The sequence below is a fragment of the Rhyacophila brunnea genome, unplaced genomic scaffold (assembly GCF_057557595.1).
Source record: "Rhyacophila brunnea isolate RB1 unplaced genomic scaffold, BYU_Rbru_1.0 scaffold_6, whole genome shotgun sequence".
Lineage (NCBI taxonomy): Eukaryota > Metazoa > Arthropoda > Insecta > Trichoptera > Rhyacophilidae > Rhyacophila > Rhyacophila brunnea.
Genome location: NW_028233276.1, coordinates 4,132,746 through 4,156,268, shown reverse-complemented (window position 1 = coordinate 4,156,268; position 23,523 = coordinate 4,132,746). Strand labels below are relative to the sequence as shown.

Here is a 23,523-nt window from a genome sequence, read left to right as displayed (position 1 = left end):
GTAGCTTAAGTCGAAACGTAACCCTGACCTCTAGAAACGGCTTCATAAAACATCTAATCTGATTCCTTGCTCAACCACGTAAGTATTTCTTTTAATTTAAAAAGTAAAAATGATGATGGATGAAAGAGATAATTTTAAGACTAAATATAAGGATTTAAATATAATAAATTTTGCCGCGCATTGTGCGTGAAATCCTCGCGCGCCGGCGCCAGGGTCAGGCTCGTGATTCGCCGAATCAAAGATCACGCGATAAAATTTGGCCAATCACGAGAGTCCTTTTTTTTTGCTGGATGGCGTCGGTACGAGGAATTTAAAAAGAAAGAAAAAAAAGGATGTTAGTAAGCGTCCCCTTTCCGATAGGTACGGACCTGACGACTACAACTGTAAAAATCCCAAATATAATTTGTAAAACTAAAAATTAAGAAAATGTAAAATATAAACAATATCACGTTACGAGCACGAAGGACTGTGTTTTATTTACACTCCAACCGTTTGAATTTTTCTTTTTTTTTGTGAATCCGGGGTTCGATGGACTCCTGAGCTAGCCGCTGGAACCCCGGGGATCTCAATGGCGCCCTTGGCAACGTGAAGCTCGAAGAATCGCATGGATTCTTCCGAACCCGCGAAATAGAATTTACGCCCGCGAACGCTAAATAAAAGTTTACGATCCAGGAGCCGGAACAACCAAGAAATGGTTAACTAAAAAGTGGACTCCGACGTAACCCTTATCGAAGAAGAAGTGCTGTCTCCAACATCAAGCCGGGAGAGCCCTCTGGTGTTCGAAGACAGTCCACATACGGAGCTGACCGCGCCTAGCGTCGTGCTGGAGACCGTAGCACCGGCGCGTCTCCAGTACGACGAATGGCTGCACAAATCCCACCTATGGAGACCAGACGCATCATCGACGGTATCCAGCGAGGAGGGCTCGTAGAGGCCACGGCCCACTCACGACGAAAAACGGCGAGCAAAATGCCGATTTTCCTAGGGTATCACTAACATGTGTACCCTAGTCGACCACGGGATGTTCGGTGAGGAGAGAAAAAGGAAACGCGAGGCTAGGGAGCCTCACAAGAGGGCTGAGAAGGCGCGCAAGCTGAGATGAATCGAAGAAGCTGTACGGGCGCAGGCTCGACCACGAGGAGATGAAGCAGGACCAGTCGCCAACCCTCTAGTCAAGGGTGAACGCCGAGTTGCTGTTGGAAGTTTCAGTGTAAACAGTGTAGTTAAAAGTGAAGATAATAATCGTAAATATCCGGAAATTCTTCTAATTACGGATAAAAAGTTAATTAAGGACCCACTTTCTGAGCCCTATAATCTTAAGTTCGTTAGTAAGAAAAATGTACATTCTAGTTTTAAAAATAACGCTCCGCAAAGTGACGCCAATTCTTTCCGTTCAAATAAAGTAAATATGAATGAATTCGAAAACATTAACATTGAAAATCGCAAACAATTTTATAAACGGGAAAGACGATATTCTACAGTAGCGCGAAACCTGTTTCAAAGTTACGCCGTGTTAATAATTTTAATCCAAAGAGAAACGAGGAAAATAGTACACTACCGTCCCTATTATTTCTTTACAAATTACCAATCGTAAATTTAACACAGCGAAAACGGAACGGGAATAATAAGGCGTCACTCGACAAAGTGTTAGTTGTTATGTTAAATTTTAATAATAAGTTAAAATTAGGTATAAGAGGATGAAAGTAGAGATTGTATGCTTGTGATAAAAAAAAAAAAAAATGAGTCAATAAGCCGTAAATTTCTCAACGGGGTTTCAATAATAAAAAAAAAAAATAATAATAATAAAACGTGAGAGGCACCGTAAATCGGCGCGGCGCGCCTTTGGAATAGGATGTCGGGCGCGTAAAACGAAACAACAATTTTTTTTTTTAAATAAAATGGGTTTCACTAAAAATAAAGTTAACTACACAGTTTTAAGTGTACTGATTCAGAAATAAATATAATGAGAGGGTGGAATATTTCAATTTTTAATATCAATGTGATTTATACAGTCAATACAATGTTGCAAAATAATTATGGGTATTAGGGTAAAATATTAAAAGTGATAGTAAGTACCATAAGTACAATGGGAAGATTTTATATAAAATTAGTAGCTATTTAATGTATGGGGTAGGAGCAATTAATAAAGTAAACTCGAATAAATTTAAAGTACAGGAAGTCTAATGAACGAATAAATTACTAAAGAAAGAGAAAGAATAAATACAGATGAAGACAATTTGGAAGCACAAAGGGAGCCACCTCTCGAAGTAAGCGCATCCAAAGGCAGCGTAGCCGAAAATTCATGATACCAAAGCTTGATGGTGTGGAGAGTGCGCACTCTCCTTTCTCGCGCAGGTTCATGGAGAGACTAGGGACGTGACGCCTGAAAGATATCGTGAAACAACAAGAGGTACTTCCGAAGTGTAACCATATATAAAAAAAAAAAAGAAAGGGAAAAGGATACTTATTGTAAACATCCATCCTATTACCTGTGGGAGAGCCGTGCCGCCGTCAACGAGCCTGGCCGTTGTACCGCTATACGATGCCTTGCCCGCAGTAATAGGAACAGATGGAGACACAGTACCTGTCCATCTATGAGGTGATACTCCAGAGACCAGCAGATCAGTGGAAAACTTTCCACAGGAAGATATCCGCTGCTCGGAACGAGCCTGGCTCAATAGTAACGCCACTACCACGCCCTGGTTGCAAAGGCAGACGACGCCAAACGAGGTACGCTCCTATTGCACCAGAAGAAGAAAAACATAACACGAAATAATAATTCCGAACGAGGGCCAAACGTCTACAAATGTAGCCCCTAGGAATACAAAAGAAAGATTGGAAAGCGCGAGAGTCAAAGACTGCAGCTTCGCGACCCCTCCGCTGACTAATAAAAACGAATAAAATAACAAGAAAACCTAATTAAAACAAAGTAACACAAAATAAATGTACTACACTGAAATTAAATCAAACTCTGACCTATTCAAAAGTATCGCGAAAGCATTGCTTTGAGCTGAAAATAATAATCCAAAATAAATATAGAAAATAATAAAAATAGAGCTAAAGTATAGAGTTTTATGTTAGAATAGTTAGATTGTAGTTGAATTCTTTTATAAACTGTTTATCATGCCATGTACTTAACGGATGAACAAGGAATTGGATGGGTGGCCGATGAGATCAGGGCGTACCTTTCGACTTTAATCCAGATGGGGCGAATTGATACACCCCTGTTACAGGCGGGCTTCTCCCGGTGTAAAATAATCATTTAGTAGCTTAAGTCGAAACGTAACCCTGACCTCTAGAAACGGCTTCATAAAACATCTAATCTGATTCCTTGCTCAACCACGTAAGTATTTCTTTTAATTTAAAAAGTAAAAATGATGATGGATGAAAGAGATAATTTTAAGACTAAATATAAGGATTTAAATATAATAAATTTTGCCGCGCATTGTGCGTGAAATCCTCGCGCGCCGGCGCCAGGGTCAGGCTCGTGATTCGCCGAATCAAAGATCACGCGATAAAATTTGGCCAATCACGAGAGTCCTTTTTTTTTGCTGGATGGCGTCGGTACGAGGAATTTAAAAAGAAAGAAAAAAAAGGATGTTAGTAAGCGTCCCCTTTCCGATAGGTACGGACCTGACGACTACAACTGTAAAAATCCCAAATATAATTTGTAAAACTAAAAATTAAGAAAATGTAAAATATAAACAATATCACGTTACGAGCACGAAGGACTGTGTTTTATTTACACTCCAACCGTTTGGAATTTCTTTTTTTGTGAATCCGGGGTTCGATGGACTCCTGAGCTAGCCGCTGGAACCCCGGGGATCTCATCGGGTTGTTGTTTTTTATTTTCGTACATTTAAAAAAAAAATTGCTTGTTTACAAAAATGGAGAAAATTGAGTTTAGAGCTGTTATTAAACATTTTAATATAAAAGGGTTAACAGCAAAGGAAATAAAAAATGAGTTGGATTTAGTTCACGGCATATCTGCTCCTTCACTTGCAACTATTTATAACTGGTTAAATGAATTTAAACGTGGTCGTACATCAACAAAGGATGTCTTGTAGAGGTGACTACACCAGAAATGATCAATAAAATCCACGATATGGTGTTAAGTGACCAAAGATTAAAGTTGAGTGAGATAATTGAGGTTACAGGGATCTCAAAAGGTAGCGTCATTTCTATTTTACATGACAAATTGGGCATGAAAAAAATTTCTGCAAGATAGGTGCCGCGTTTGCTCACAGTCGACAATAAACGCAATAGGGTGGTGGCCTCTAAAGCCCTGTTATCGCTCATGCAACGCAATCCGGATGAATTTTTTCGTCGCTTTGTGACTGTAGATGAAACATGGATACACCACTATACTCCCGAGACGAAAGAACAGTCAAAGCAGTGGATTGCGAAAGGCGAACCATGTCCAAAGAAGGCGAAAACCGTAAAATCAGCTGGTAAGGTTATGGCTACTGTATTTTGAGATGCACGTGGAATTATTTTCGTTGACTATTTGGAAAAAGGAAAAACAATAACAGGGGATTATTATGCATCTTTATTGGACCAGCTAAAAAACGAAATTGAAGAAAAACGGCCTCATTTAAACAGGAAAAAAATCCTCTTTCATCAGGACAATGCCCGTGTTCACACATGTTTACGATCAATGGCTAAAATTGAAGAATTGAAGTTCGAATTGGTCGACCACCCACCGTATTCGCCAGATTTAGCCCCCAGTTACTTTTTCCTTTTCCCAAACATAAAAAAATGGCTAAGTGGACAACGTTTTTTTTCAAATGTATCCAAGTGTATTGAGCTCCAAGGAGATTATGTTGAGAAATAAAAAAAAAATACAAAAATAAAAACTGTTTTAATGCTTTTTTCTAAGGAATTATTGACCCACCCTCGTATGTTAAAACTAAAACCTAGAAATCAAGGTTAGTTATTACCTATTGTTAAAGACCATCATAAATCGTCAGGTGCTCGAATTTTGAATTAAGCTCATCACAGTATAAAAAGTATTGAATGATATGTCAAATGTTAGCATGCGGCGCCCTCACTCAGCGGACGATTTATACTGGTGGATCTTAATCTTACAGACTTTGAAACTAACACCTCAGTTAGATCTGTACAGTTACAGTAGTTTGGCATGATTAGGCGTATACAGTGACGTCCTGTGGGGGTAGGCAGATTGAGCGTTGCTTGGGGGCGGCGGTTGTTCGAAGGGCGGCAAATCGAGAAGAATCATTACGTATATATAGACATAGGTACCTAAACTTAGTAATAACGGGAATATTTTTTCATTAAAAAAATGAGCTCACTGGTTGGAAACAAAATGTGTTCATGAAAGGTTCAACAGGAATGTAATTTTTTTGTCCAGTTTGCGATGTCTAGTTTACTTCCGTTGTTCTTGGACGTCACGTCCTTGATGACCAGCAATGACACGTGCAGATTTGCGAATTACATTTTAATTATAGGTAGGTACATAATAACCTAATAAATTTATCCAAATACTTTTGCCAGTCACTCGCGAGTTTTGAAAGTTGTCAGATGTATTCTTAAATGTATCTGAAACCGTGGACCCGCAATATTATCTACTGAAGTAGAGATGGCATTTAAATTAAACTTAGCGGTATATATTTTGTTATTAATGTATCCATACAACATATTTCTTAGATATTGGAGTCATGAAATGATGGTAAAAAATACTGTATAAAAATGGAGCGGCATGTTGGCGCTGCTTAGGGGCGGCATTTTGTCTAGGGACGTCACTGGGCGTATATCTTTTTTTAATTGAAAATACATAATTATGAAAATCCTCAAAAACATACCCGTAGAAAAAATGTTGGACTGAGTGGGTAATGGGTAAGAGCACTTACACATAAAGTGTAAAATGTGTTTACACATATTGTTTTTCAATTTGTGTTTGAGTGAGGATGCGACACAATTAAATTGAGCATGTGGCTAACATCCATCTCTCGTAAAAATAATTCTATAAATACAAACCTTCACTCTGTGGAGCCCCATATTATGATCATATTAGGATTGGACATGGTAAAAAAAAATACTTTTTATTATTTTTTATTTTTCCTCTCTATCTTGGGCATTATTAGTTCTAAAGTTTAGTAAAGACAGTCAAAGTACACTTTATTACATGGCAACTTCAGTCTTGGGTTACTGCTCCTGAGACATTTCCGGTGATAAGATGCCTCACATCAAAATTCATAATACGCCTAATTAAGACTAGGGAGTGTGGTGGGGGGGGCGTCATGGTTTATGGGAACATAAGATTTCTACATGGTATTGTTCATAATAATTGCAACCTCTTACTAATCATAACTGCCAGGTCGAGGCACAGCTGAGCGATTGTCTTCTTAGTGGCGAGGCTCACGTATGAGCATTGACTGCAAGTGCTCGCCGATTCGATTGCATTTTTAACTCGCTTCGACTCTTCCGATTGCTCCAAGTCTCCGCTTATTATCGCTATAACTACGTCCTGAAATACGATTACAATTAATTTTTCACATAGAAGTACAGTTCAATGGTGGCTGGTTTGATGAAATGGTAACATGCTTTGTTGACTCTAAAGCAATCTTCATATCAAAAGTGCTCAAATCGATTGTATCAACAAACACAATTGCAAGTGTTCATGTACCGAGCAGAGATTGCTTGCAGAACCGAACTGCCACAAAGCACATTCGGATGGTTGAAGATTACTTATCTTCAGTCATTTTTAACAGTCCAAGCCACACTGCATAAGTCCAGTGTATGAAATTTCAGGTTTAATTTCGAATTAATATTTTGCACTATAAAATCAGATGGTAATTATTGATAATTTAAATTTTCACAACCATTTTGTTATTTTTTGGACTTCCAATTGCAAAACGTCAAGTTTAAGTCGAAATTAGTTATCAGCTCCATAAAATACATATATAAATAAAAAATCAATCAAATTAGACGGATATTATGAAAAATTGAAAATTTCTTCAACATTTTGGAATTTTGTAGCGATCTTAAAAAGAGTCATAGGCAGAGGCACGTTTCCCTAACACAACATGACGCAACCGATTCGTGAGAAAATTTAAAATGGGGCCTCCTAAGTGTTAAAACCTGCCACTCCTATAAAATGAATGGACGACATGTAGAAGTTTTTGATAAAATATACCTTCAATATCTTAATTCACATACATAGACACTCGATTGTAAATATAAATTAATGAAAACTATTTTCCAAATACTAAATTGGTGGGTATTCTGCTGTATGTACTTCTGTATTATAATTTGACAGAAAAAGGAGACTGTTTCAATTAAACCATGTTTGTATAATTTATAGTTTATACAAAATAAAAAGTGATTTTAATGCATGGATTAATTTGGAAAATCAAAATTTGATGTTCATTTTTTATCGTAGGGGGCCCCTCAAAATCAACCAATGCGTCGGGCCTCTTAAGTCACTAACCGCACCACTGGCGTTAGGATATGTGCAGAGTGCACAATTTTTAGCTATGCCATTGTTAATATTAATATTCATCATTATAATATATTTGAATGCACAAAGTGATATTTAAAAAAACCAACCTTGAGTTCAATTATAGCATCAAATGCGCTTTTGAACCAATCGTCAAAGTTCACCGGCGTCTTTCCTTCGTAATCTTGGTATGTCATGGTTGAAGGAGACATTTTGAATTCCAGTGGCATTGCTGATGTTTCACCTTCAGTTGCCGGGGTAGCGGGAACACCTTTCTCAATTTCATTCAGCATTCTTTCAGCTTCTAAGCACTCTTCTTTCATCTCTTTGATTTCTCGTTTACGGAGGCCAATACGGCAAAGTCTTTTCACTTCATTTTGGACTTCCGTTGTATAAATAACTGGAAGAAATATGAGAAAAATGATTTAGATAATTCAATAATTTATTGATAACCTTTATTTACCTCTCGTGATAAAAATAAATCAAGTATCTTTGCGAGCTTGGTCTACATAATCTGTGTAGACGTGAGAAATGAAGAAAAACGTTTAACCAAATATTTTTACAGGAAAATAATATTTTTTATTTATTTATATTAAATTATTAATTTAGAAAACATAGACTTCTATACTTCTAGACTTCATAGAATCTTCCTTTTTCTGCCTTTATTTAATTGATTTATGCGACTGGATGACCTAGTCATCCGCCATCTTTGTTCTTGGCTTAAGCAGTTTTCAAAACCTTATAGCACCATCTAGGAGTGAAGGATAAACCTTTTCGATACATCAAAACTTTCACAGGGATCTACTTATCATTGTTCTATACTTAACTCAATATGCGAAATATTTGCCGCTTATCGTTGTTCGGGGGGTGCCTTCAATTAAGTTTTAACGATCACATGAAATATATCAATACCTACCATAAAAGAGAAGAGATAAATCAGGTGTCCGTGATTTTAGTAGTTTTTCAAATTATTGTTTTGTCAACACATGCAATATATCTTCAATTTTCACTTAACTTGACATTATATTAAAGTAAAATATATTCATTCAATTTTTCAACAGAGTTTGCAATAAAATGATTTTGGAGAAATTCCAACATTTTGTGTTCTGTATTTGTCCATGTATTTCTTGACTCTGGAGAGAATATATTATTATCTGTGACATTTGTATGCTTATAATTTGATGATTGATAAACTGGGTCTACCGATAAAAATGTTGTGTATCACTGTTTTGATGGAACTTTAAGTTAAGATAAATCAAAAAATTATCAACGAGTGGCACAAAACAAATCGATGTATAAGGAAGCAGACAAGCAAAGCAATGTGATAGATATTACCAAAATGAAATTGTTTGGAAAATGGAAACTACTGGAGACACGCAATCATACAATGGTACCTAACAGGCATTAAACAGGCAGAAGACAACTCCTGTCAGATCACCAAATTGTTTAGAGAGAAAGAATGCTGCATTCCTGTGTAAGTCAAGTTCAGCAAAAAATACATGGCAGTACAAAAAACTATGGATGAGAATTATAAGGAGGCTTTCTTCCAGCAGGGGATCCGCTGCAAGAGATGATAAGCTATTTTCAAATATTACCTTGGTTATTCAAAGCGCGTTTGAACACCGAACAAGCTCGCCTTGTGCAGATATGAACCAATTGCTTTGCGGCCGTCTCAGGTATGTCATGTGGCAGCAGACCCACCAGCGCGGACCGACATCGCGATTTCGCCAAGATGGTGGCTGCTCTCAAGCATCGCTTCACAAAGGCTTTGGATTTCTCTTCACGCAATCTAGAGACGGCTGCACATAGAGATGTCTACAAAAAAAAAATGGTACAGTATTTAAAACATACACTTATATTCATATTTGTGATCAATAACCTGTTATCAACTCGTCGACAAGAATTTAAAAAACAATGTCTGGAATTTTAAGTAAAATATGAAAAAAGTTATATATATACTGTATTATAGCGCCTGTACACATGCATGGATTCATTTACAGCAATAGTGAGTATTTTAAACAATCCTGACTGTTTAAACGTAAAAGTGCTGACTGTCTCTCCAATCTCATTCTTCAAGAGTAAGCGAGACGCGATGTTGTCATTTTACAGTACTATTTGACAGGTCGTAAAAATCGGTTAACCTCAAAATGAGTCTACGCGGTAGTTTGCTTTTTTACTGGCAGGTTCGCCACTACCATTCTACTGCACAGGCGCATATCGAAAAAATCCCAACTGTCGCAAACTTTTTTTGATTCATGCATGCAATCTTGCAACTTGTATAACAATACGCGTTTACATGTGCCGCGATAATGCGTACCGCCAGCAGTAAATCCGTGCACATGTAATCGGGGTATTAATCTCAGAAAAATGTGACAGTAAATTGAGAGGAAACATGCAGCAAAGTCGGTTCAGGTGTCAGCCTGTTCAGGGAGGGGGAAAGGTGAATTTCTATATGAAGTGATTATGTGGAAACAGTGACAAAATTCCAAGTAGCCTACATTTTGCTTATGTTCGAATAAAAGTGCCTTTCCAGTGTCGCTTATCACACTACATAGATACACGACTTTACTTTGTCGTTGTACTATATTACTGACACCACACAATATTATTAGCTATCCTAACTTACTGTTCAATGTTCAATTAAGAAAATTCATTCTTATGTATTGTACTTATTATTGTTTTTATTTATCATTCTAACAATAGAATCTTGAAAAACAATTATGGGCAAAAAATGGAATGAATCAAAGTTTTAATACAAAATCTAATTATGTATAAGGGCACAGATATTGCAGCATAACTGCCAAATACAAAAAGGGTCTTTTTTTTCTCTTACCATGTTTGTCTTCTCCGTGTTCTCCGCGTCAGACATGGTAATGATCAAAAGATGTGCTTCTTTGGAAACCCTCTCTCGGTGAGCTGGAAGTTGGTTGCTGGCCATTCCGGTGAGAGCAGAGCCCACTCTTTCGGATACCAGTTGAGTGATTCGTCGTGTGCCGCTCGGTTGGGAGCGCAGGAACCATTCCTCCAATTGCGACTGAAAATGAATTTATTTCACATAATTTTTACGTTTAAAAAACCATTTATTTTATTCAACGAATAAGTCACAGGATTTTGAGAATGTAAAATTCCATATATTATATTGAACATACATAACTTGAAAACATCTCAGATGGGTACTAGAAAAAATCATATTTGAAAAAAATACGATACCACTGGAATCGCGCCAACTGAACATTAACCAATTATGCTATGACCCTCCTATCTAATTACGACAATTTAAACTAGTAGGTCAAGCATTTCATCTTATCAAATTGCGGTGTTCTTGACTATCGGTTTTTGTGTATTAAATCAAGGAATATTAAGCTTGTTGATTGTCTAACCTGCAATTCTGCTTCTTTCCTTTTAGCAGCTTGTCCATCTAGTCCGCTAGTTACCGGGGTGATATGTCTGAAGGTATTAGTGTTATCATCAGCGCCACTTATCTTGTTGGCCACCCCGCTCGACAATAGATTCCTCAGATGCCTCAGGTAAGGACATAATTCCGACAGGACATCCTTATCCACAAGATCCAAGCAATCCAACGAAGCGAACGCTTCTATCTCCTCCGAGACTTCTTGGGGCATTGTACCGCAGTCCATAATCGAATTGCTATTTATAATCTCACTATTGTCAGATTTTTTTGATGTTTTGCTCTTAGGCATCGTGTTTAATTTAACTAGGGAATTATCTGTCTTATTTTCATTGATTTGAACTATTAAATCTTTGGTAGTATTTTCTGTTTCACAACTCGCATTTGCATCTTGTAACACACAATTACTATGCAGTTTTTGATCAGTTTTATCATTCGACACATCTGTCGATAGTATATCTTTGTTTATGGCATTATCGATTGATTTTTTCTTAGAAGTAACATCTTTAACACTCTTATTATGTTTTACAGTCTCATTTGATAATCCATAGATAACAATACCAGACCGATTACCATCGATATTATGAATGACAGAAGTCTCACATAGATAATCATAAAACATCTCTTTAGGAAATTTCGGCAAATCAAATAGCCAACCGAAGGATATTTTAAGTACTAGACGAATATTCTCAGACATGCAATGATTTTTATTAACAATCAAATCATTTTTCGATGTATTTTTTGTTTTGGCATCCATTTGTTTATTGCTGGAGGTCTTTTTGTTGAGTTTTCCGTGAGGTTTCATCATCAAATGAGTGACGTATATGTGGAACAGTTGATTCAGCAATGTTTTGAAGTATGGCAGTCTAAGAGATGCGTAGTCGAGCATTGCGACGACTTGCAAAAGCCACGGAACGGTCAAGATTAGTCTGGAGTCCTTTAGCGATTTACAGAGAATGCCTGTCAGGTTGATTGGGGGCTGTGTCTGCAGAAAATAAAATAACATCAATTGGAAATCAAAATAAATACAGTAGAATGTAAACAAACAATGCAGACGGAGTATTTTCGTTCGAATACGTGGAATGAAGGAGATTCACTTGTTTTATTCGTTATGTTTATGAAAATATCTAGGAAAAGATGAATGACAGTATAGTTTTATAGTTTTGATTGTAACCTCTTATGGTCTTTGAGCATTACAAATAGTGCTGCTTTTGTAAGGTATGGTTTGTATGGTTGAATTGGTAGTCAGCAAAATTAATATTCTGTAGGTTGGCTCATTGATAAATGACATCTATAAAAGCTTGTTAATATCCGCCATCTTTGGTTTCATATGATGTTTAATTATTGTGTAATACGGCATACGTGATTTTCTGATTGTTTATTTAAATATTCTAAATAAACATAATCTACTAATATTTATACATACTGAAGAGATAAAAGGAAGGGTTGATGCTGCATAGAAAAATGACATTTACGACAAACTGATAATTTTGATAGGATTTCTTCAGTGTCTTTGGTGGTTGAAATTATTGTGGCTTTTGACAGATGCGGGCGATAATGTCTTAGTAGTCATTTTTTCTGCTTCACTTTCATATGAAGGAAGTCTTAGAGAAGGCTTTCTTCAAAAATCTTCAGTAGCTTCTCTATTAAGTTTGGTTAAAATGATTTATTGATCTGATAAGTATTACGTTACTGATCATTTTATTTTGTAAAACAAACTAATACCCAATGTAGGTATTAAATTGTTTAAATAGCACTCGGTAGATACACAATTTCATCAAGACAGTGACTGAACCAGGGCATTCCGCCTAACACTTACCCAACTCCTTACAGCAATTTCTCCATTTAAAAACTTCTCGGTGGGAACGTTGCTATCAGCCGTCGACTCTCCGGGCTTACTGGAAATGGGACGTTCACAGTACGGCAGCGCCATCGCGAAGCCTAAGAACTTGCCCAAGATCTGCAGAGACTTCACACACTGTAGATATTGATTTTTCATTTCTGCATCCACTTGTGTACCTTTAAAATTCAAAATTATAAACATTAACGACACCAATTTTCATGACAAATTAAAACAATAATTCTCTGAAATATAATAATTATAGTCTCTAAAGATTTCCATAGCGAGAAGGGAAAACAACGATTGGGATGGAAAGGCTTATTGTCAGTGGAAGAGAGGTTCGCTTACACGATGATCCAACCAAATGAATGACGCTACGGGTCAACATCTTCAGCTTTAAGGATGATAAAATACATGCATGTGTACATGTTGTGAAGGATAAGAAAACAAAAAAACAATATTAAGTCTCACATATATTTAGAACTGTGTATGTACATGCTTCACTTCAGCGCATCTATTCTATACACAAGACTGCTATCAGCGACTATCGAAGATAGTTTATCACATTTATGTATTGAGGTATTATAATTGTTACAATAAGTTAGCCATCTAAACTGTGAAAACTGTCTATCTCGCTCTAAATATTAATACATCCAAGAGAGGTACTGTTAAAACATAGTACTTATTTTAACAATTACAACTAATTTGGACTTGGTTATTACAATCACGGAAATAGCGAGATCTCGGATGTAATGAGGAAACATTCATTGACATTTTAGTTTATGATTTTCTCCCTTCATTTATTCACTTATATAACAAGCTACTTCTTGGGTATACCGAGCAAAACTGTTAATGTGTCGATCGTTTAAAAACAATATTTTCGACCCTAAGCAATAAAATCCGACTGGGCAGTTAACTAGACCTATGCCGCCGGGATTCGATTACGTTTATGACACTAGTTAAGTGTCTAAGTACCTAATTGGTGTTTTCGCCGACAACATTGAAAAAGTATCCACGCATATGGGTGAAATTTCATGTAAAAAATCCAAGCTTTGTGAAGTCAGTAGGTACCTACCAGCGCCGGCGGCTCATTACAATATACAACTTCTTTTGTAGTTTATGAATGCCATGCTTGTTTCGGGGATTTTTACAATGGTTTTCAGATTTTTTATGTTATATGCTTAAATAGAATGTGGCGCGAAAAATATTATATAACGATATAAAAAGTGTAATGCTTATAACGATCAAATTCAGTCAGTCCCATCTTCCTTGTAATAACCAAGTTTGACTGTATTATGATTACATAAAATATCACAAAAAATACCATTAGAATACGTTACGTTACCATTGTTTTCTCTCTCAAGACAAGGAAACGCAGTTCGGTCGAGTTTAATAATTCCTTGTATCAGAGCATCAATCAGGTGTACTCTGAAGTTTGATCCAACAGTATATACGATGAAATCCCTGGAAAAAAGAATATTTCATCATATAAATGAGGAGTTTTCAAACCGATAAGTCCAAAATTCTATATTGGTGGTAAACGACGTTTTTGCGAATCAAGCATAAGTGGTTGATTTTAATGTTAGTTTCCTTTATTAGCGAATAAACCGTTTATTGCAATAAAATGTAATATAAATTTAAATGAAAACATATTATACCCAAGTGTACACGCTTTTTACATTTTCACGACTCGATTCCTATGGACATTTGTTATGTGACATGTTGATCAACATTTATTTGTTTATTAATTAATCGATTTCTGTGGCAAATATTCAGTTTCAATAAATCACGCATGACCAATACAGTTGATTGCAGGACGGTTATAGGTCATTCACACCAAATGTCTATAGGAATTGAGACATTTGGTCATCTAAAAAGCGTGGACATTTACTGTCCAACAAAAAGAAGTCGCATATAGAAGACTTCTGAGTGACGGACCTGTCATGGCGGCAACGCGTGCTAGAGGCCTGTTTAAATAATGTATTGGCTCTCCTTTTAGATGCAACTCTTTTTCTTCTTCGCAATAAACTAAAACTTTAAGTACTAATAATAATTCTAACATCACTCCTGATTGTTATCGACATATTTTTACTATAAAAAGCCTCAAATGACGTAAATTGATAAATCTGTACACCACGGTGTACAAATCGGTACACCATAAAATGAAATAATAAATTTGGGGCGACAATAGGTATAATATGTTTTCATATAGATTTTGAAGGGGAAGCATTAACCATTCCTATTATTATTTCCTAAATCAACTATGTAATTTTCAAATTAACGACGACTGTATATAACTGTAATGTGAATAGTATATAATATATGAACACTGACCTAAAGAATACTTGTTCTTTCTCAAAAGTCGGTTGCTGAAATATTCCTGTTTCCGATTTCTGTCCAGGCAAAGCTCCCGTCAATCTCTCTGACAGTTTGCTGAGGCGGTTGTGGCTCAACTGTTGAGATCCAATGGCCGATTGGAGCTTTGCTAGAGCCTCCAAAGAATTCTCCTAAAATAATACAAATTATTCAAATTCATTTATATTTAAAAAAAAAAATTATTATTAAATAACATTACATTATTAGTATGTATCGTAAAGTTCACAATTCCGGAATCTACCTCAATTACGTAAACCCAAAATCTCAGGATTGAAAATTCTGTCCGAGATTGCAATCCGTAACAGGTATTTGCATGGCCCCCACATCATGAAGTGGCCCCCCAGGCCAGGATCTTTGGCGGGCCCCCCTACATAATATTATTGCTAGGATTAAAAATAGTGTGATGTTTTACAGTAACATTTTCCAAATGGTGTTCCAGCCAAAATTAAGGGTAATTAAGGGCAGTGTAATATTCTAATAATCAAGAATTACATTCTAAAATCGCGTGTTTTAAAATGAAAAACCTCCTAAGTGAACTAGCTTTTTTTACGATTATAGCAAATTTGTGAAATATGTTTATCTCAATTATTTGGTCGATCAGCCATGCCGGGCCTTAACCTCGAGCCCGGGCCCCTCGCCTAGAGCCCTGTCAGTCCCCCCCTTGTGGGGGCATTGGGTATTTGTGTTGCATTGTCTAACAATAATAATATTATTATAATAGTGTTGACAAAGAAATAGTAGTGGTAACTAAATTATCATTAATTTATTTGATAAATAAATTTACTGGGTATAATATGAATACGTGTATTAATTAAGGCGCTAAGTACCAAAAAAATAAAAACTGACATTTTTATAGAAAAATGTTCTACATACTAATGCCAATAACTTCAAGTATAGTCTAAGTGCCTCAAGCAAGTAAAAAAAATACAGCAAAATAATTAAACCTGTCGACGTTGTAAGTCCGTTGGCATGTTTTATTTAAAACGATGGTGTGTTGACACTTGCGAGTTCTTAATACCTAAAATTATAGAAGCTGCCGTGATTGCTTCATACTGTAAAACTACATTTTTCAAAAGGTCTGCTTCATGAAATTTTACTGCAATGACTCGGTATTTTGTAACTATAGGCAATACTACTTTTTGGTACTTAGAGCCTTATTTAATACACGTATTCATATGTTTTACACAAATTTTAAATTTAGAAAAATTTGTCTATGGTCCCAATAAAGACTTTCTTGAATTTTAAAAACCAACCAATTTCATCCGCAATTTGTATTCTTAGTTGTCTAGTAGTAGTAGTGTAGTGTGCTCTATTTACGTCAAATCTCCACAGCCTACCTTCGCCCTTCACCACTGGATATGAAAGATAGCAAAGTGGTGGAACGGTCTTGTGGCGGTGGGTAAATTCTTTGCAGCAAACTTGTGTGTTATAAATATGCATTACCAGTGAAGTTATTTTGGATTTATTGAAATAATATATCCAACAAAACACAACATGCCCGGATAATGTTTGAGACTTTCACGACAACACGTCCAGCTCAGGTGATAAAAGAAATAGGTTGTAAACCTTATGTGTTGTTGCGCAGGTGGCCAACAGTTGGTCCCTGAACAAGCGGGCCAAATGCAACATGTTGGCCGGCGAATATCCCAAAGACAGAAGACTCGACACCTGTCTCTCCATCTTGTATGCAAAGTTTCCAAGCGAAGCATGCTGGCTTTCCCACAATCTGTGAAAACGTTAGAACATAAATCAGTAATAAATGAATGTAGCAATTTTCCTACTATAAATACACCATATTACAGTTTTGGTATAGTCAAAGGGGCACCAAGCGAGAGGAAGTGATGTAATAGACTTAGAGCCCAATGCAGAATCGTCTGTCATAACTAAAATTTCCTAAGCACAAAACACTATACAGAAAGCTTGACATAGTTATGATCGAGTTGTCTATGGTCCACCAGATCTTAAATAGTTTCGTTCTGTTTTTCTATTGAAAATAATACCATATATAAAATTTCTCATTTCCATAATTTAGGTAAATTACTTATCTTGTAATTGTTAAACGATGACAATAGACAATTGCACTTTATAAACGCAATAATTATAAATACACAATTAATATTTAATTATAATACTTTTATGTATTCATTATCAGTCATTCATCATACGTGATTTCACAGGCCTCATAAGATATATTTTTTAACATGGCAACACTAGTAGCAAGCCCGGAACGAAACATTTATCGATCTTCAAATATCAATCTTCATATTTCTTTGGGCTGAAGTACAATTAATATTACTAACAATGAATATTCCACGGACACGGATTTTTAAACGAATTTTTGTGTATGTACTGTTATATAGACACGCGATTTTATTTTGACATCTGTCAGTGGTAAAGTGCACTGCCTACTAGACCTAGTTTTTTCCGTAAAATTTACTCTCACAATAACAGTTCGTTATTTATGGATACAGAAGACGACGTGTTCATAACTCTTTAATCTATAGTTACCTATAATATTTATTATTACTAGCTGAGCCAGCTGGCGGTCCCAGTCTGTCTCGCTAGGTCTTGCAGACGGCTTGGCGGTGTTGGATTTTAATAATTGTGAAGTATGCATACATGGCGCCATATTTTTCCCTTCGGGATGGGCTACCACTGACATTTTAATTTTAATACAATATATGTGTAAGTATGTGCAGAATATGATAAATAATTATACATCTCAATCATTCGAACATAAAGCAATATATTATGTGATTTTCATAAATAGCGATCCAATATAACGTGATATTAATCTCCTTCGGGTACCATTGAGATAATAGAAAAGGTTAGCAATGTAAAAAATGAATTTAAACATTATTTTGTTTCATTGTCTATAAAAAATAAATGCTTGTAGCCTTAGAATAATATTTAAAAAATCTAAATTTGAATTAAAAATTAACCTTAAACAATACAGTTTCCCGGTGCATGACATTCATATCGAGACAAATGTTGATAAATAATGAAGCAATACATATTATATCTGATAAGAATAGGAATTTATAATACCTAAAGATGTGGAATCAGCTTAAAGAGGCCTTCATCCAGCAGTGGATTGATACAGGTTGATGACGATAATGACGATATAAATGGGTAGGTATATAAAATCACAAATTAAAAAAAATATAGCAGTTTATATGACCAAGAAGAGTAGAATTAGGTTGGGATAACCTTCATCCAGCAGTGGATTAATCTTGGTTGATGATGATAATGACGATATTATGAATGGGTAAATATAATATCAGCAATTTTGATAAATATAGCAATTCATATGACCGACAGATATTCAAACAACTTAAGAGAGGCCTTCATCCACCGGTGGATTGATTCAGGCTCATAATGATAATGGAAATATAAATAGATATAATATAATATCACCGATTTTGATAAATTCAGCAATTCAAATGACAGAAAGGAGTAGAATCAGGCATGGGAGGCCTTTATCCAGCAGTAGATGGGTTCAGGTCAATGATGATAAGGACGATAGAAATAGGTATAATATAGTAGTAGAATTAGGTTGCGGAACCCTTCATCCAGCAGTGGATTGATCCTGGTTGATGATGATGACGATATGAATATGTAGATAAATGTAATATCACCGATTTTGATAAATACAGAAATTCATATGACAGAAAGGAGTAGAATCAGGCTAGCGAGGTCTTTATTAAGCAGTGGATTGGTTCAGGTCGATGATGATGATAATGACGATATGAATATGTAGATAAATATAATATCACCGATTTTGATAAATACAGCAATTCATATGACAGAAAGGAGTAGAATCAGGCTAGGGAGGTCGTTATTAAGCAGTGAATTGGTTCAGGTCGATGATGATGATGATAACGATATGAATATGTAGATTAATATAATATCACCGATTTTGATAAATACAGCAATTCATATGACAGAAAGGAGTAGAATCAAGCTAGGGAGGTCTTTATTAAGCAGTGGATTGGTTCAGGTCGATGATGATCATAATGATAATGACGATATGAATATGTAGATAAATATAATATCACCGATTTTGATAAACACAGAAATTCATATGACAGAAAGGAGTAGAATCAGGCTAGGGAGGTCTTTATTAAGCAGTGGATTAATCCTGGTTGATGATGATGATGATGATGATGATGATATGAATATACAAATAAATATAATATCACCGATTTTTATAAATACAGAGATTCATATGACAGAACGGAGTACAATCAGGCTAGGGAGGTCTTTATTAAGCAGTGTATTGGTTCAGGTCGATGTGATGATGATGATGATGATGACAATATGAATATGTAGATAAATATAATATCACCGATTTTGATAAATACAGCAATTCATATGACAGAAAGGAGTAGATACGGGCTAGGGAGGCCATTATCCAGCAGTGGATTGGTTCAAGTCGATGATGATAAGATGGATAGAAATATGTATAATATCACAAATTCGTTAAACCAATAGTATTAGAATCAGGTTGCGGAACTCTTCATCCAGCAGTGGATTGATCCTGGTTGATGATGATGATTATGATGACAATATGAATATGTAGATAAATAACATTGGAAATTAAATACTGTCAAGAATACAATCAACGTAGAGAGGCCTTCATCCAGCAGTGGATTTATTGAGGCTCGTGATAATAATGGCATTATATATAGATAGGTAGATAATAATATAATATCACTGATTTTGATAAATTTAACAATTCATGTGTAAGTAAGGAGTCGAATAACGCTGAGGAGGCCTTCATCCAGCAGTGGATAGGTCAAGATTGATGATGATAGGGACGATAAAAATAGGTAGATATTATACAATATGACACATTTTGATAACTATAACAATTCGTATTAATTTCTTTCGTTGTTTGCAATAGCAACTTTGTTAGTTTAATTTGACTATATTGTGATCTATGGAAATTAGTAGCCTAGGTAATTATTCAATAAAAAAGAGTGCGTAACAGCCACAAAGAAGTATTTAAAAAAATCAAATTTGAAATATCATGTTATCTATGAAATGGCGGACAGTGGCGGACGCTGCTGTTGAAAGCTATTTTACGTAGTGAATTGTACCAAGATTATTGTTTTCTCACCGGAAAAAAGTGCGCCAATGCCTACATTACGATATTTGAATAAAAATAATCGATTTCGTTTGTCAATTAAAGGATTAGAAGGTCTTAAGCGACGAAGACGTCATTCTGCTGTGCGTTAAATGAAATATGGCGAATCGTATATGGTATATGAGAAAATATCGGATATAAACGTCACGTACCTGTAAAATCATTGAAAATTTCGGAAATGTGGTCAATTCAATCGGTAGATGAATCGGTAGCGCACATTTTGAAGTGAAGATGTAAAAATAGCAATAAAATGTCGCTTAAATGGGCTGTTGGTGTGTTTTCCAAAATCTCTTAGGATAATAATATATAGGAGATTATCTATAAGTACGAATTGTGCATTGGGCTCTCAGAGCGCAATGCACAACCAATAGGAACCTTATCTAAGCCACTGAAAACCATATCTTAACTTTCTTAAGGATTCCTTACCCATAGAAAACTTTTCTTATGACCGCGTTGCCACTGACAGCTGTCAAAATATCGACGGAAGCAATAAAATTTGATTGAAAATATTCGCTGCGAGAAATATATCTAATATGTATATACTTTACTTGATATGATATGATACTTTTCAGGTTATAATATTTGGAAAGAGGTACATAGAGAATATAATATATTATTATATAACTATTGCAGTACTTATTGAGTGATAATGAATTGGTTAGATGGAATAGTTATTATTAACAACCTCACAAATAGAAAAAAGGTCTTTTGTTTTCCATTGAAACACAATACTCAAGATAATAATAATATAATGTCATAATATGACATTATGAATAATATTATGTCCACATATTATGTTCGCAATACGCCCATATTATGTCCACAAGAAAGTGATTGAATATGATTACATAGGTAGGTATGCAATAATAGAAATCCAATTGATACTTGGAATATATAAGTAGATAGTTACCTACACACCAAATGGTAATATTAGTTTTAATCATTCTATATAATATTATTTCTAATGTATCATCATGGCATATTATCTGTAAATTCATCTGCAAAATCTGTAAAACAAAATGTCTGACCGTGACATTTAGTAATTAATTTAATGGCAGTCTAGAGACTCCAGTGTTATCCTATCGGAAAAAACACGGGGCTCTAAAAATCACTTACTTATATTAACTAATTGCGCAGACATTTAATTATTTTAATTAAATATTAATTGTGTATTTATAGTGAGTGAATTTGTTTTGTATCATTTTCATAATTTTGTCATCGTTTAACAAATTACAAAATAATTTACCTAAATTATATTTACAGTTGAACTCCGTTATTACGATCTCTGACATAGCGAGATCTCGGATGTAATGAGAAAACATTCGTTGACATTTTGGTTTATGATTTTCTCCATACATTTACTCACTGTTATAAATAGCAACTTATCAGATATACCGAGCTAAAATACTGTTAATGTGTTGATCGTTTAAAAATATTTCGACCATAAGCAAGAAAATCCGATCGGACAGGATGCCGCCAGGGATGGATTACGTTTATGACACTAGTTAAGTGTCTAAGTACCTACCTAATTGTTGTTTTCGCCGACAATAATGAAAAAGTATGTAACGTAATTTATTCCCGAACTTTGGAATAAAATGTTATTAACACTGGCAATCTTTGGCTAGAGATATTTTTTGCATCCTTGTCGTGGCAGTCTGCGCGGAACGATTTTTAAGTTGGTATTTCTAGCGCGTCCCTCGTGAGTTGAGTGCGCGTCACAGCAAACGTCAGTCTGGATCCGAACGCGAACAAGGAAAGACGGGTTGAACGTGTGCGCCCCCGCTCGAACGAGCGGGGCAGCCAAGATGGACACCGTGGATATACCGGTATTTACTGTATCACTTGTTTGGAGGATTAGATTCCTTGTTTTAACCTCATAATAATTCCCCACAGAGAACTCTAGTTGTGTTGATAGGTATTTGGCATTTGTTCGAGTCTAATTGTAACTTTTATTATTATACTTCTGCGGGTTAACCGCGTGTAACTAAATTGTAACCTTTATTATTATACTGATGCGTTTTAACCGCGTGTGTTCACTTGTTGCTTTACTGTTTACAATAAATTTGTATAGTGTCCATTCTGGAACGTACTTAAACGGTTTTATTATTTTCTTGTCCTGATATGTCCCTTGAATTTAATCATGCAGTAAGGAGAAATCTGGCCAAGATGGCGCCCCTTTACACAATTACATAAACAATTAATTTAACAACATTGACCTGAAGTGCTGGAACCGGGAGGATTTATTCCGAACAGATATAAAGGTATTCAGGACCCTCGGTTACGATAGGATTCTTATGCTATACTGCCATTTGTGTTATTTATTGAGCTAGTTCCGGAAGTAATAAAATTATAGGTACACACTAGTATGGTAAGTATCGATATATTTTACAAGTATCCACGCATATGGTTGAAAAATCCAAGGTTTATGAAGTCCGTAGGTACCTGCCAGCGTTCATTACAATAAACAACTTCTTTTGTAGTTTATGAAGGCCATGCTTGTTTCGGGGAATTTTACGATGGTTTTCAGATTTTTTGTTTTCGACTTTTTTTGTTATATGACCGCTCATTTAAAAATACCTATTCTCTGATATCGACTACCTCATGGAATAACACACTAACTCTAAATTATCAACTTTTCAGGAGAGCAAAAAAACCATTCAAAAAAATGTGTAGCAAAAGCCGTTTATTATGTGCAAATATTATTTAAATTATAATTTATATCTTTAAATAGAGTATCATTTAAGCATACAATCAACTTTTACAAGACAATAATTTGGGAAATAATACCCTAAATGTGTTTTTCCACGTTAAGTTTGACAACTAAAATATTACATCTAGATTTGGTGTGATTTTTCCCGTTTATATATTTTTAGAGGGTGTATATATCTATACTTGGTGTGTTTTTCCACGTAATTATTTTTTTTTTCATAAAAAAAGTACCACGTAACTTGAGATGGTGTTTTTTTTCATGCTAAATCTGAAAGATAATCTTAAATATCTCGACTTAGAGAGATTTTTGTTTTGACTTTTACGGGGAATGACATACTATGTGCTCTTAGTGTTTTCTCTCTCGATGATATTTGATTAAACCAAAAATATGTTTAGATATTCTGATGGAATATGAAGAGATTTTTTAATTAAACAATATTTTATCGCAATAAACTGTATTTTAACCATTCAGTCAGTTTGAGGAAATTGTTTTACAGAACATAATATTAAGGTAAAATTATTGCAACGTTCCCTAATGAATATTCCACTCAACATAATAAGAAAGAAATGATAGGATAGTT

General features: G+C 35.3%; 2 protein-coding genes and 1 long non-coding RNA gene across 3 annotated transcripts in view; 2 read left to right on the top strand and 1 right to left on the bottom strand.

The window, feature by feature from the left end:
- dlt (codanin-1 like protein dlt) overlaps positions 1-23,523 on the bottom strand; it is a 39,390-nt gene that overhangs the window by 3,063 nt on the left and 12,804 nt on the right. The window contains exons 4-12 of the mRNA XM_085956769.1: positions 16,651-16,810; positions 15,043-15,215; positions 14,054-14,172; positions 12,688-12,887; positions 10,840-11,853; positions 10,293-10,493; positions 9,055-9,274; positions 7,570-7,859; positions 6,322-6,487 (exon numbers count right to left, since the gene is read on the bottom strand). Of these exons, the coding sequence (XP_085812895.1) occupies positions 6,322-6,487; positions 7,570-7,859; positions 9,055-9,274; positions 10,293-10,493; positions 10,840-11,853; positions 12,688-12,887; positions 14,054-14,172; positions 15,043-15,215; positions 16,651-16,810 (2,543 nt within the window). The remainder of the gene's footprint in view (positions 1-6,321; positions 6,488-7,569; positions 7,860-9,054; positions 9,275-10,292; positions 10,494-10,839; positions 11,854-12,687; positions 12,888-14,053; positions 14,173-15,042; positions 15,216-16,650; positions 16,811-23,523) is intronic.
- The window catches only part of LOC147065120 (uncharacterized), a 578,962-nt gene that overhangs the window by 545,055 nt on the left and 10,384 nt on the right, over positions 1-23,523 (top strand). The gene's annotated exons all lie outside the window — the stretch shown is intronic.
- Positions 2,616-23,523, top strand: part of LOC147065109 (uncharacterized) — a 459,822-nt gene continuing 438,914 nt past the window's right edge. Inside the window, exon 1 of the long non-coding RNA XR_015071781.1 lies at positions 2,616-3,625. This is a non-coding gene — a long non-coding RNA (uncharacterized LOC147065109). The remainder of the gene's footprint in view (positions 3,626-23,523) is intronic.